General features: G+C 37.8%; 2 protein-coding genes across 4 annotated transcripts in view; both read right to left on the reverse strand.

Moving 5' to 3' along the window:
* LOC106662707 overlaps positions 1-7,710 on the reverse strand; it is a 45,529-nt gene extending 37,819 nt beyond the window's left edge. Inside the window, exons 1-4 of one of the 3 annotated variants that reach the window (XM_014386945.2) lie at positions 7,171-7,710; positions 7,011-7,103; positions 524-594; positions 229-411 (exon numbers count right to left, since the gene is read on the reverse strand). The gene's annotated coding sequence lies outside the window, so the exon portion shown is untranslated. The remainder of the gene's footprint in view (positions 1-228; positions 412-523; positions 595-7,010; positions 7,104-7,170) is intronic. The other 2 variants (XM_024225281.1, XM_014386946.2) reach the window with 2 other exon arrangements.
* A 4,393-nt stretch (positions 7,711-12,103) lies between these two features.
* LOC106662925 overlaps positions 12,104-15,675 on the reverse strand; it is a 14,639-nt gene continuing 11,067 nt past the window's right edge. The window contains exon 3 of the mRNA XM_024225284.1: positions 12,104-12,641. Coding sequence (XP_024081052.1) covers positions 12,291-12,641 — 351 coding nt within the window. The 3' untranslated portion in view covers positions 12,104-12,290. The remainder of the gene's footprint in view (positions 12,642-15,675) is intronic.

The raw sequence follows: 15,675 nt of genomic DNA on the forward strand, positions 1-15,675 counted from the left end.
CGGTACCGAAGGTAGGAACCTCTAGGGGGTGTTTAGAAATTCCACTTTAACTAAAACCGCGGCCTAAGTGGACCCGGTAGTTTCGACGCTGCCTAGGCTCTTACACTCAGGGAGATAGAGCTGTCGTCTTTATATAGGGAGCGCGTTGGGAGACCGGCTGATGCATTTCACCCCCTTTGGGTATTCCTTTATGCGCGGCACACGGTTAAGTGCACAATTTTGACTCACCCCTTCGGACGAGGCAAGCGGGAGAAGTCGGCTGTTTGATTAGTCTGTGGATGTGGTGGCTTCTACACCGAACCTCACGGTGTTCACACTATCTACCATGAGCGGATAGGACTCTCCTATCTGGAGAAACTAAACGTGTGATAAAGCCATGTACCAGATGCGCATGTTGAAGAACTTCATTGTCTAAAATTGGTACATCAGAAAGGTGAAACACAAAACTTAATATCATGGAAAAATGAAATAATCATGAGCTAAGTGATAGTCAGGTTTAACTTGGTTCCATATTAATACATACATGGCAGCTTCGGTGGCAGCTATGGAGTTCTCATTGACCCATCCAACGGCCGTGGTGTGAATTTTCCAGATCTGAAAACCAGGGTTATAAAATTGCCACATTCTAATCCATGTCTTCTTTAACCTGGGCGTGTTAGATCTCGTTCTATTATCACCTCGAAATTTCACTTCATACGTTTCAGCACTGAATGTAGATGTTCATGTTTGTTAACCTTATTTGTTTTTAAATATATTTATCACAATCTCTAACTTAAGGGCAGTTAACATTATTGTTGTTTTCCCATCTAAACTAATCCTCGTTTAGTACTCGGTTGTTTTGAGAAGGGATTTCGAATTCATTATGAAGAATCTAGTTGAAGATGTAGTAAGGAGCATTGCCTATGATCCTGAGGACTTTGGATTGAAAGGACTGTATTCTTTGGATGTTGCAAGCTTTATCGGTACCACAGTTTTAGTCCGTACGTCCGTACGGTTTTAATATTGTCTTAAGATTGTCTGTTTTTTGTCGGAACGGTAGATTTGCGTGTCAATTATCTGTACAGTAATCCGAAATGTTTGTCTAATGCCATGTTAGTCCTGAGTCAAGATGGGATCCAATGGGGCGGACGCAGTCTGCTTTTTGGATAGGAGTATTATTGAAGAATATTGTATGAGGGGTTGTGCTTCGAAAAGTGTTACATGGATGATTTTTCTTTCATTAAGATTTATACGCCAGGTTCGCTCCATTCAGCTATTTGCAGGATACGTCTATGCCAGGGGATCCTCCTTGGATCGGGATCAGAGGATAGCACTGCTGTGTCGTCAGCAAAAGATGCAAGGAGGTGGAGGGTGAAGTTGGGATATCTGCAGTGTATAGGAAGCAAAGAATCGGTCAAAGTAGGCTGCCCTGAAGTGCTCCCACTCCCAGAGGACAGTAATCGGAGTAGGTAGATCCTAAGCGAACTATCAAATCGGAACGAAGTATTAGGTAGAGGGTATTTAGAAGGTACAAGAGCCCCTCATGTCACACGCGGTCAAACACATCAAGAAAGGCTCCCCATACAGTATTCTATGCGCTCGTAGGATGAGGATATGCGGTCCACAACTCGAAAAACTTTCTAGGTTTGGAAGTGTTAAGGTCGGAAGCCCAACTATAATCTAGGAGAAGGTTAGAGAAGTTGAGTATCGTGATTAATCGTTCGAAGAGGATCTTCTTGAAGACTTTTGAGAAGAGGGGGAGTAAACTGATTTAAGGGCAGGAAGAAGCATTGAGGTTTTACCGGATTTTGGAAACAGGATAATATAGGAGTTATTTTTGGTTCTAAAACAAGAACGAAATTATAAGATGCTGCCATCTAGCATATATTCTAATTGGAGAACTATTGTTTTATATTGGGTTGTCCGGAAAATAATGCAGGATTTTGGTATTAAACAAAAAAAAAGAAACTAGTTACTTTAAAGCAATGTTCTTTAATCAAAATAATTTCCCATACTCTCAATACATTTCTCCCAACGTGTTGGTAACTTATTAATTCCGTCTGAGTAGAATTCAGAATTTTTAGAATTGATAAAGTCAATAAATGCATTTTCCAGTTCCGTTTGATTTTTGAATATTATGTGTTGTAAGTAGTGGTCCAGGTGTCTAAAAAAATGGTAGTCAGTAGGCGAGAGGTCCGGAGAGTAGGGTGGGTGAGGCAAAGTTTCATAGCCAAGCTCCAATAATTTTTGTGACGTTACACGTGACACATGTGGTCGAGCGTTGTCATGCAACAAAATGGGCCCTTTCCGATTGACCAAAGAGGGCTTCATTACTGCCAATTTCTGATGCATGGTATTAATTTGGTTACAGTATGATTCAGCATTGATGGTTTCGCCAGGATTTAAGAAGCTGTAGTGTATTAAACCAAATGAAGCCCACCATACCGTAACCATTACCTTTTTTTGATGAGTTGGGGGCTTTGGAAAATGTATTGGAGCTTCTCCTTTGTCGAGCCACTGTCCAGAACGTCTAGTGTTATCGTAGAGAATCCACTTTTCGTCACACGTAACAATTCTGGCCAGAAATGGGTCATTTTTGTTTCGACAAAGAAGTGATGCACAAACATCAAAGCGCTGATTTTTTTGGCGATCGTTTAATGAGTGTGGAACCCAATTTTCGAGTTTTTTCACTTTTCCAATCGCCTTGAGGTGGTCAGCGACGGTCGTTTTACTGACTTTGAGTTGCTCTGCAAGTTCTCGAACAGTTGTTTTGTGGTTTTCTTCCACCACTGATCGCAGAACATCATCATTAAGAGAGGAAGGCCTTCCACGACCTTCTTCATCTTCAAGGCTGAAATCTCCCTCCCGAAATTTTTTAAACCACCTTTGCACAGTGCACTCATTAACACAACCCTCGCCCCAGACTTGGTTAATGTTTCTAGCCGTTTGGGCTCCGCTTCGGCCGAGTTTAAACTCGTAAAAGAAAATCGTACGAAATTCTCGCTTTGACATTATAAGGATGACTGAATTATTTCCAAGTAGCGGAATGCTACAGAGGTAAACAAACAATATCATTTGGAAGAGGATTAATAAGTGTTGACATTCATACAAATGAGTAATCCTGTAAACGTAAACAGAATATTTTATATAGATTTTTTTTAATGAAAACTTAAAATCCTGCATTATTTTCCGGACAACCCAATAATATCATTTACTTTTAGAGAAACATGAATGTGCATTGAAAGGTATCTTTAGTGCTTCGTATTGTTTGTGGTCGTATCGTACCAATCGTCTTAATTAAGCTTAATTTTCGCTGTAAAGTTAACCCGTATCAGGCCAATTCTTTCGATTCAGTTTCATTTTCGTAAAAGGAAAATACTTTCTTTTTGTTTTTCTTTCGAATAAACAAAGAAATGCCACGACTTCCTTTGAGATGTAGTTATGCATTTCTATTTGCGATTCGCTTTCAAAGCACCGAGATAACGATCATTTGTAGAAGACGGGGATAAAAATTGGAATCTGTATAACAATGCAGTTAGTGGGGAAAGCACAAATGAACCTCCATTAACTATGTGAGACTCAATCCAAAGACAACAATTTTTCTTTTTATATTGAGATTAAAGAGGAATCGTTTATAACTTATGATGACACTCAATCCAAACTTTTTCCTCCCCGACTACTCGCTTACATCGAGAATATCTTAATAAATCTTAATAAATGGCTACGTTTTCCTCCATGAAATCACCATGTTACAACGCTGGAGGACTTGTATCCCCCCACAACAAAAAGTGCCATCAGCAGATGTGACTGACTTGTAGGTGCATTAGAACTTCCTGATTATTATTACGCGGCATTGTAATTGTATTATAATGAAGAAGCATCACGAATTATCAGATAGAAGGTAATAAATATCTTTACAAAAATAATCCGTCTGGTTCGTCTCGTCTAGGCTATATCACGTTGTTTATTTGGAGGAATCTCCAAGGAATGACTTTGACTTAATTGTCAGGCTTCCTTAACCACCACTCGTTTCGTCGGATTTCCACTCGATTCCACCATAAGTCAGTTTTCGCCAGGCCAAACTTGCAAGACAGATGAAACAAAACATGGATTTGACAAATTTTTTCTTCAGACATATCATGGTTCAAGTCCTTAATAATTTGGAATATAACAATAATTGATTGAGGGGTGCAATTCGTTGGCTCCATATAGAGAGCGTGTAGGAATGCCACCCGATATGAGAATGAGCACGCAGCGAGTATTTGGGATCTTGGAAAAAACAGGATGTTTTATTGTATACAACACTGATAGGTTTGTGTCCCTAGCTTGTGTTGAGAGTGAATGTATTTATTAGCCTAGCAACCCTCTGAGTAGAGAAGAATGAGTGACAGTATGAATGGGTTTGGATCAAGGAACTGCATGCATTGGCTGCTAAATTGATCTAGCTGTTGACAGCACCCGGAGCCCAACCAGCCGGGGTGCTAAGACCGACGTCTGCGCCCGGACTGCAACACCCGAAGAAGGTGATCCTCGAGGCCAACCGGTAATTTATTGTGAATTGCATAAGCTCAAATTGTCGGAGTACTGTGAGGAGTGACAGGCTCGACTTTACATATGTATGTATATGGACATACATGTGGAGATTTGAGCTTATACAAATCCAATTCTAAAAATCTAACAATAATGTTGAAAATAATACAGATTTAAGTAAGTGATGAAAAATTGATGAAGCTGGTGGAGAGTTCAATGCATTTTGTCAGGTGTCTGACTCATTGGGGTGAGGAAGCGTGGAACAACCAACGATACATCAATGTATAAACTTAATTGAAAATAGGGTGTCCTTTTTATATGGCCCGGATACATTTCTCTTGAACCAATCAAGATCATCAAGACAAAATACACGTTTTATATTATTTAGTCTAGTTTCAAATTTTTTACCTTTTTTTGAGAAAAATTATACAGGGTACCTCAGCCTCAATTCAACTTCAAAATTTCAAATACGATCCTATACATTCTGACAGATCATTTTAAAGGATTGTTTACATTCAAAACAATGGTGCAATTGGATTTTTAAATTGGTCAAAAAATGACAAAGTTATGGCAAAAATTTTGGAAAAACGCATTTCGTTTGGTTCGTTGATAATTCCAATATTTTGCTTCTTCACTAAAGTAAATATTAATTGCCTTTATTCTTTATATTCTGTCATTGTTTGTCAAACTCGCATTATGAGAGCAAATCTTAATTCCTGGAAATAAATAAATTTGACAATAGTACCTATTCGTTAATTTCAGTATTCCATCAAAATGAACCAAAGAGCACATTTTTCCGATCAACATTGATTTGATATGCACAACTGCTTTGTTGGTAGTGGTGGTATTGCGCGTCCTGCAATCGAGTTGAACTCCAAAATATTTCCTGATCGCCTCAGAGTAAACCAGAAACTTTTATTCGTGTTGCTCCCAATATGAGGAGGATTTGCCGTTCCATCACCATGAAACTGGCAGCGTAATTTCGGCGAGGAGCTGAACATTTTACTGTATGGTCGCGAAAATCCGAATTCCTCTCTCCGAAATATTGGAAGAGTTTTAGGTTTTTAGAAAAAGAAAATTAGAGATGTACTCCTGACTAAATCCATTTTAATTCGTATCGCTCTCATCTCGACTAGGGACTTCGGGACTCTGATTATGACAGGCGTCTAAGGTTTTTTTTTGTCGTTTTAGGAGGCTGAAGAAAACGTTCTGCCATACATCCTATGGGCTGATGAATAGGTACGAATTAAAGTCCTCAAGTTTTCGAACGTGTGCAGAGGAAAATCAGAGAATTTCGTACTCTTGTCATCATCAGGTGGTTCACAGTATCAACGTTTGGTGTGGGCTTCTCGAAAATAAATTAATTGGGCTTTATTTCTACGAAAATCTTTTAAATGGTGCACAGTTCCTCAATTTTTTAAGGGATGTTTTACCAACAGTATTAGATGATGTACCTCTGCAACAACGACAAAGAATGATTCTCCCGCTTGATGGATGCCCCGCAGGCAATTATTCGCAGGTAAGACGTTATTTGAATGGTCACTTCAGGGGACATCATGGCTTGATCTGTTGGCCTCCTCGGTCACCCGAGTTAACTCTACTAAATTATTTTCTGTGAGTTCTATTAAAAAATAGTGTCTACGCCAATCATAATCCAGCAACCTAGTTGAAGAACTGCGCCGGAGGATGGAAAAATGCTTCAATCCATCTCCCCTGACTCTACCCCTCTGAGCACCGGTGAAGAGTTGTTAAAAAGGGCGAATCTTTGCGCCTTTTCGCAAGGCAGGCATTTCGAACATGGAATGTGATTAATAAGTAGCAAACCAAATGACTGTTGTTTTTTCAAACTTTTTGCCATAACTTTGTAGTTTTTTAGCCAATTTAGAATTCAATTACACAATTGTGCAAAGGATGAGTCAGGATGTTAGGGTCGTAATTGAAATTTTGAAGTTGAACTGGGCCTGAGGTACCCTGTATAATTTTTCTCCAAAAAAAGGTAACATTTTGAAACTAGACTAAAAAAATATTAAACGCCTACTTTTTGTTTTTTTGATAGCGTCATTGTTTCAAGAGAAATTGTTCTTCCGATTTAAAAATAATAATTTAATCAGGGTGATTATAATAAAAATAGATGTTTTTTTTATTAATTCTAGATTTTTAAAAAGATATAATTATTTTATAACAATCTCGATTTAATACTGAAAGAATCATTTGTTTTTAAATTTAATTGGATATAACTTTTCATTTTAATTGTAATTTTGGATTAATTGTAATTTGAATCTTTGGTTGAACCCCACACTTCCCAACCGTACGCCCTTATCGTTTTAATAATTTATAATGTCCGTTTGTTTCTTGCCTTTTCAGTCTTGTGTGGGGATTCCAAGTCAGTTGTTATCCAAGAAAAGTCCAAGTTGAGGGACAGATACTTTTGCGCAGGGTAAAAAATTTATCTGTGTGCTTTTTGTTAGGTTTATTTTCATTTTCCACTTTGTGAACCATACCTGTTAATTCAGTCAGATGTTGTGCTGAGGGGTCTGAATTACGTGAAAGAATCGCTGTATGATCAGCAAATGTATGTGTTGAAATGTTAAAGTCTGCAAAAATATACATATGTACATAAACAAATATTCATCAGTTGCAGAACTGTATACAGTAGCTTACAACGGAATCTGTCTTGCAAAGCGCCACAATGCAGACAAGTTCAATGCTTATTTCTATTTTCAATAGATGCCAGCAGTTGCCAGACAGCCTCCCAGCCACTAGAAATCTAGGCAAGTTTCTAACCATCATAAGACACAACTGGTTTACCCATTGTGTATAAAGTATATTACATTTTTTGCAAGTTTTGGGTCTAATTATTACATGTACTTTATATTACAGAAAAATATAATATATTGACTTATTTACTGATCCTTACTGATCACCTTGATCTATCCAGACACACTGAATGCCCAAACATATTTGACAGGTTCATCACCCCACAGACCACAAGAGTAAATTTCACAATTTAACTAAAACTTTTTTTGAATTTGGATATTCCGTTTTTTTAGTAAAGACAAATACCACATTGTTTGCACCAACAATCTTGTATACTGAGAGGGGGAAAAATGGCCACCCTTAATATTTTTAATTATCTCTTAGATTCTCTCCATTAATTATCTTACAATAATATATCGTCTGTTTTAAGGGATTAGAGGTAAATAAAATACAGATAAAATCTCCCACTTGTGTTTACAATTGGATTTTAGAGTGAATAGTCAATCTCTCCTTTTTGGTTTTTTTATACTCACTATGGTTCTGGTTTTGATTATTTTAAGTTGCACCATATTTAAGTTTCAAATTTGTGTAAGTGATGGTTTTAACTGATCAGATCTAAAATAACAGCATTGTTGGAAGGGCCCTTCCATCCTTTTTAAAAAGATAGTTCCTACTCACAGTAAGTTGCCTTGCAACGATCCGGATTTCGAGCCCTTTAGCTCATCGTCAGGTTGAAGGGTTTTTACAACCACGTCTCTCGACATGAATGCAAAAGTGAACCCTCTGATACCCCGCCAACGCGACATTCCAATTAACAGCTGATTTTTTAATGGCGCTCAATTTGAACGTGCGAAACGCAGAAATTATAACACAAATAAATATTATAATAGTAAATACTTAATATTATTAAATTACTATAAAAATAATAACATTTAAAATAATTAATTTAATTATTTGGACGTTTGGTATTATTAATGTACATGTTTAAAATGGGAGGTAGATCAAAATCTGTTATATTATTAATGCATTTATCACCATGTTCAATTTTACATTTTTTAAATTCAAATTTCTCAAACCAAGCTAGTTTTTTCCCTTTGTTGACACTATGTAACACTCTTGTATTTAAATTTGAATTGAAATTATGTTTTGTTTCTTTTAGATGGTCCTTAAATTCCGAAAATTTGCTAGATTTAGGCAAGTGTTCTTTTACTTTCATTTTTATTTCTCTACCGCTTTGTCCCATATATTTAATATCACAATCATTACAATTGAGTTGGTAAACCCCACTTTTTGCCAATTGTCTACCTTGTATCTTGGTTTTGAGAGGATGTTTTTAAGTGAACCCATACTTCTAAAAGCTATTCTAAAACCTTCTTGTTTAAAAATTTTACTAACTTTTTCCACCAATGTATGGCAAACAACGGAAACTAAATGATTCATTTGTGGTGGGGTGGCCTATTGTTGATTCGTTTAAAGTTAATTTTTTTACAATTAATTAAGGTTTTTAGTTGAGATGAAAAAAAGTTAATGGCATGAGAGGGATTTGAACCCACGACCTTCGGCTTGATACGCCGCTGCTCTACCACCTGAGCTATCGTGACCTCGATCCACTCGGACATCAACTCCCAATCTCAACCCCACCTTATTAGTTTTCCCTCCTTTTGCCATTTTTGCCATTTTTTGAGTGGATCGAGGTCACGATAGCTCAGGTGGTAGAGCAGCGGCGTATCAAGCCGAAGGTCGTGGGTTCGAATCCCTCTCGTGCCATTAACTTTTTTTCATCTCAACTAAAAACCTTAATTAATTGTAATGTATTAATTGGTCAAGTGGACCACGAAATTAGTGAAGTTAATTTTTTTATTCTTTTAACTACAACCTATCAATAAAGGGGCCTATGAGCCCTTCCATCGCTACCAAGGTACTGGATGGATGTTACTCAAGATGGCACGGATCAGGACGCCATCGTTTCACATCTCAGAGAGATGACATTTGTATTGTTTTGAATGTACTCCATAATCGACATTAGAAATGTTAATGTCAATTTACACATTGTAAGGCGACGACTTTTAAAAGCTGGCTTTTGTGCGAGGCAGCCTGCCACAGGTCCAGAACTTCTGACAAGGCACAGAACACTCGGTTAAGATTTGGAGGAAATTGGTCTTAGCATGTTTGGACTAAAATTTTGTTTTCAGGTGAATCAAGGTTTTGTTTGAGGTCTTCTGACGTTCAAGAGAAGGTTATGAGAAGAACAGGAGAGTGATCCCCACAACAGTTTCTTTCCAGAGAAGCCAGAAAAAAAACTTATTGAGGTGGTGGTGATATGGTTTGAGCAGATCTTTCTATAGAAGGTAGCCAAACTTGATCTTCATCGAGGGTTCCCTAACAGCTGTGCGATACATTGAAGATGTGCTATCAGAAGTCAATTCTTACTATTTTTATGCATGACAACGCAAGGCCCCAGGAAGGTCGTTACTGATGACTTAGAACAGGCTTCATTCGTCGTTTGGTGTGGCCAGCGTGTAGTCCCAACTTTAACCCTATTGAACCCTTTGGGATGAATATCGTAGGATAAAAAGTCGCCGAGAGATGCCAGAGTATTTGCAGGAATTAAGAATGGCTCTGTCAGAGGCATATGAAAATATTCCACAGCACTACATTCTAAACCTAATAAAATTGATACCTCTTCGAATGCAAGTGGTGTTCTATGCAATAGGAGGAAATACTATGCACTGATTTGAATTATTGCTTCATTGTTTCGAAAGCGTAACATTTGGTTCCCATAGCAACGGCATAAACATTCGTTCCTCGTGGCAACGAGACCAAACAAACTCTAACTTAAATTAAAACAAAAATACAATTTAAATTCAGGCGTAAACATTCCGCCTACCAAATTTTCTACAAAATTCCCAGCTCATCAACCAGGAAGTAAGAGTGACAGAGTGGCCTATGTGCGTGTATAGACGCCTTTTGGTGTTTTTTACTTTGACTACTCTTGTTATTCCATCTTGACCACGGTGGCAGTGGGTTACTCGTCCTCGTGACCAATGTAGCGGTGGCGCGTTATCGTCTCGTAGTAGGACCAGCGTCCCTTTTCGATTTTGGTTTCGGGGTTTGTCCCTTCCCTCTCTGTTGTAAGTTGTACAGATAATCCTTTCTCCATTTCTTCCAGAGGCATTGTGTACATTGCTGTAAAAATTCCCATCGGGAGAGCCTCGTACTGGGAATCTCTGTAACGTACCATTCCAGCTTGGAGCATAGAGGAGCGCCTATAAGAAAATGTCCTGGTGTAAGAATTTCGAAGTTATCTGGATCAGAAGATAGCGGATGTAATGGACGGGAATTGAGAAGGGCTTCTATTCGACTAGCGATCGTACTCAGTTCCTCAAATGTAAGCGGATGTTGATCTAAAACTCGCGTAAGGTGACTTTTAAATGCCTTTATACCCGCTTCCCAAAGTCCGCCGAAATGAGGTATATGGGGGGTTAAATGACCAATGGATTTCTCTTTTGTTGAGATGGTTGACGCAGCGATCCTGGACTTGTTGACTATTCCACCATGTATGAAGTTCTTTAAGTTGGCGGTGGGCACCCACGAGTCGGTTCCGTTATCCAAAAAAAGACGTTTTGGTAGACCGCGTCGTGCAAGGAAACGATCTAAGCAAACCAAGAAAGCGACGCTGGACAAATCGGTGACCACTTCACAATGGACTGCCTTGGTGCTCATACAGACAAATAGACAAATATATGCTTTTACTATTACAGCCTTTCTTCGTTTTGACTCTCGTATGTAAAATGGGTCTGCGAAGTCAACCCCGACGTTGATGAAAGCACGTCCTTGTTCAAATCGGGTCGACGGTAGTTCTCCCATGTATATTCTTTATTGAGATCATCTTCAGGGCCTGGGATTTACAAACGCTGTTTACATTTAACAAATACATGTAGGATGTGGAAAAAAGTGAATTTATACAATGCAAAATATTTTTTTTTTTTATTCGATCAAAGTATTTCTACTCATCCACAATGTTTGTTTTCTGTGAATTTGTGGCATTCTTGCGTGTCGTGTTGAGAGTGCCAGTGCGGTATTGCTGTTTTATGTTTATATACATTGGATTTTGAAGGGGTGGGGAAGGAAGTCCGTTTTTTTTTTTTGCCTTATGATCTTTGCATATTAGCCATGACGAATTCTTATATATGTTGTTCAAATTGGGGGTTATCGGGAAAAAAGGGCCAAAGCCGACGGTGGGAATCGAACCTACGAACGCGGCGTGAGAGTCTCTCATGCTAACCACTCGGCTACCGCGGTCCCGGAAGTCGGTATAGAAAAGATATTTTTGTATAAGGCGTCGGCTTCTTTGAGGTGAAAAGAGCCGACGAAGGGAAAAAACGTTGGTAATGGTTCGGCCAGATTAACCTTTCAGGATTATATAGAAAGGGATAAATAGGAAAAAAAAAGCTAAATTGTTGAAAAATTAGACTACGTGAAAAATATTTGATGTGTGGAATGTGATGTGATGATATATGTATGTTATCTATATTTATTTATAAATCGTGAGATGCGGTCTGGTGTGATGTAGGTTTCAGGAAAACATTTTCTTTGTCGTGCCAACGTTTCGATCTTTATTGAGATCATCTTCAGGGCCTGGGATTTACAAACATTGTTTACATATAACAATTACATTTTGGATATGTTATCTATATTGAATTTGATTAATGATATTGGCGTAGCTGCGACTGAGTTTACACGTATCTGTTCTGTAATTGATGCTGTGTTTATCTCTGTTGATATAAACCATTTCTAAAAAATTATGTTTATGTTTGTTTTGTTCTGTGTGTAATATTTTTGGATTGTTGAAGTCGAAATTGTGTTTGTGTTCAAAATGGTGGGTAGCGAGTGCTGTAGGATTTTGCTTGCATCATAGATATATATAGCAAAATCTAGTGCAGTAACACAATGTCTCCGGTGTCGTCTCACACTGAGCCAATGAGGCTGAAAAAATACCGAACTCATGATGTTGGTGCATTGGATTAATCGCTGTCACAGTACCGTCTGGAGCGCTTTTTTTCGCGTAAATCCTGAATACCGTATTCCGTTAGAAGATTCTGTATTGCGCTCTGAGCCAAAAGCGCTCGTTCTTCTGACAACTTCCTCAATTGCTTCGCGACACTGATTCCAAACGCGTCGAACGAATCATCGTCTTTGACTGTGCTATTGATAGATGTGTGGAAACACTGGAAATCGTTCGGAGCATAAATGGGGCCTTTGGATTCCTTTTTCATTGAGGGTGAAGAATGTTCTGCTTTTAGTTGTGCTGATGGCAGCAGAGGAGGACGTTCTTCAATATTCTTTCCACTTTTAGTCTCTACCCAGGACTTAATCTGAAACACCAAAGGAATGAAAACGAATACTCCAAGAATTTATTTAAAATATTCCAAATCTCTTCTTAAATAAGTTTGTAACTTAAACTAAATAAATAAAGTCCAGAGTCAAGGAACATTGGATTTTATTTTATTTTTAATCTTTTACTTTCCTTTTTTATTGCTTCACCCCACATTAGAAAGTAGTGACAGATAATTAAAAAGGAGATAATTGTCTGCAGATAATATTGTCTGTTATTTTTAGTTTGTGTGTGTGTACCCTTGTGCAAGATAGAAATTCACACTACCATATAAACATAGCAGAAGGTGAGATTAGTACGTCTTGTCAGGCATGGCCAACATAAGGTCTGCGAAATGAATTTATGCGGCCAGCGAACAATTCTAGTAAATAATCGAATGTGTTCTCGATACTTCTGTATTTTTGAAATTATTCCGTTAAGAATTAACACATTTATACTTTTATCAAGTGTTTCGATGAAAGGCACAACAAAGGAGATTTCCTCCGAGAAAATGAAAGGTGTTTTTGGGAATACAGTGTTGACTGGAAAAAATTGGTGAATGTTGCAACAGATGGCTCATTGAAGATCAAATTTTCGAAATCGATCCAAATCATAAAATTATACCCATAAACAATTCATCAACACGCACTACGCAAAAATATTTTAAAAATCGATCATGTTACAAATTTAGTTGTGAGATTAGTGAATTTTCTACGATAGAATATCATGGCTAATTTGAAGAACTAAATACCAGTCATTTCGATGTACTATATCACAATTAAATCCGTTGGTTAAGTTTGGGAAAAGTTTTAAGACGTGAGTGGGACCTTCAAGAGGAAATAAAAATATTTTTAATTTCATTTAATTAAGGTTTTGGTTGAGATAAAAAAGTCAGTGTCATATGCGGGGTTCGAACCCACGATCTTCGGCTAAATACGCCGCTGCTCTACAACTTGAGCTATCGTGACCTCGATCCACTCGGACACCAACTTCCTATCTCAACCCCACCTTTTGAGTTTTCCCTCCTTTTTGCCATTTTTCAATTGCCATTGACTTTTTTATCTCAACTAAAAACCTTAATTAATTGTAATATATTAATTGGTTAATTTAATGAATTAAAATGAAGAATACTTCACTAAAGCTCTCCGTGGCCATTTCATTTGTCGCCGAGAATCCAATCCGATTACACGACATTTGAAAAATGACAAAAAGGAGGGAAAATTCAAAAGGTGGGGTTGAGATGGGAAGTTGGTGTCCGAGTGGATCGAGGTCACGATAGCTCAAGTGGTAGAGCAGCGGCGTATCTAGCCGAAGATCGTGGGTTCGAATCCCGCTCGTGCCATTGACTTTTTTATCTCAACTAAAAACCTTAATTAATTGTATTTAGAAATATTTAGCCCGACTTTATTTGTGAACAAACATTTTCTTTAATCAATTTAAATAAAAATACAAGATCAAGACTGAATTGTGTTCATTTGGAGGCTGTGTAAAGAATAGCTTCTACAAGTATAGAACCAGATATTATAAAATAATAAGCTATGCAAACCGCCTCAACATGTCGCATTAGTTATTATTAAATCCATTATATTTAGTGGTTTAATGACCAAATTACTTCTTTCAATTAATTAATCTTTTTATGCAAGGTTTTGGTCGAAAATAAAAAGCTAGTGCCACGAGCGAGATTCGAACCCACGACCTTCGACTAAATACGCCGCAGCTCTACCACTTGAGCTATCGTGACTTCGATCCACTCGGACACCAACTCCCCATCTCAACCTACAATCTTTCTTATTTTCTCTCATTGTGTCCGAGTGTTAATTTTTGTGTTTTCTGTAAACACCTTCGGCGCAACCATTTGCAAAAGATTTTTAAAATCTTTAGGTTTCATCCTTAAAAAGTTGACAAATTCCATTCCGTCTTCTAGCCTTAATGTATTCAAAAGATCTCGGCACATGTCATTGTTGATATTAAACTATTTTCGGACCCACCATTTTCTTTCATTTTTATTTTTAATTGATAATAACAATGACAGAGAAACATCCGCGAGGACGTTTTCTAGGGAACTGCCTCTGTAGTGTAGACGTGACTTATTATTTCGGGGCAGCACCCAAAACAGACGAGCAACATTGAATCGGGGCTGTTCCCAACAAAGACGTGCAACCCTAGTGTGGACTAAGCTAAGACATTAAAATTTATTTTCCAAAAATTGCTTCATTTTTTATTTGATATGTGGCTTTGTAACATAAGGAAAGCTTTTAAAAGCGGTGTGATCTACGTATGTGGCGAGGTGTTATCTCATTTGTGAGCATGTCAGAAGTAAAAATCGCGTACAACCGTGGAGCGAGTATTGACCCATGTGGCACACCTGCAGGAACTTCCTTTATTTAAGAAGTCTTTGGTCCCTCGTCTACTGCAAAAAATCTCTCCTTGATGTATAATCGTACAATCTCTGGACTGGAGTAAAAATAGTTTACTTAGTAAAATATTCCGTCATGCCAAACTTTGTTGAAGGTCTGAGAAACATATAAAAACACTCCAGTTGCGTACAATTTCAGGTCTAGACATGAGGTCATGTAAATCGAGGTTATGTGAAATTGACGAGCAATGGGATGATGAGATCGAAAGCCAAATTATAGCCTTGTAAGGTGTTGTAGAAATGAGGAGTGGATTAAATTTCATAGAGTCAATTTGTCAATTAATTTTTCGAATAGTTAAGAAGGAACGGGTAACAAGATAAAAGGTAAACCCTTTCATAGAACAGCTCTGAAACCCGTGGTTGTGGGTTCAACTCCCATCGTTACCCCGGAATTTTTGAACCCCACAAGTAGTAACTTAAGAAATAAGAAATTGTATGACTCGCTTAGTTAGAGAAAAAAGGTGAAACGTATTTGTGAGTATAAAATTAGCATTATTACTTAAATTGATCAGTTCCGAGAAACTATTGGATGTTTGTTTGGTCGACAATCTTTACTTTATTGGTATGTGCAGTCCTAGTGAGCAATTTAAATCGATTTGTCATTTTATGTAAAGTGTGG

This window comes from Cimex lectularius, unplaced genomic scaffold (assembly GCF_000648675.2).
Source record: "Cimex lectularius strain Harlan isolate CLEC.00 unplaced genomic scaffold, Clec_2.1 scaffold45, whole genome shotgun sequence".
NCBI classification, from domain to species: Eukaryota; Metazoa; Arthropoda; class Insecta; order Hemiptera; family Cimicidae; genus Cimex; species Cimex lectularius.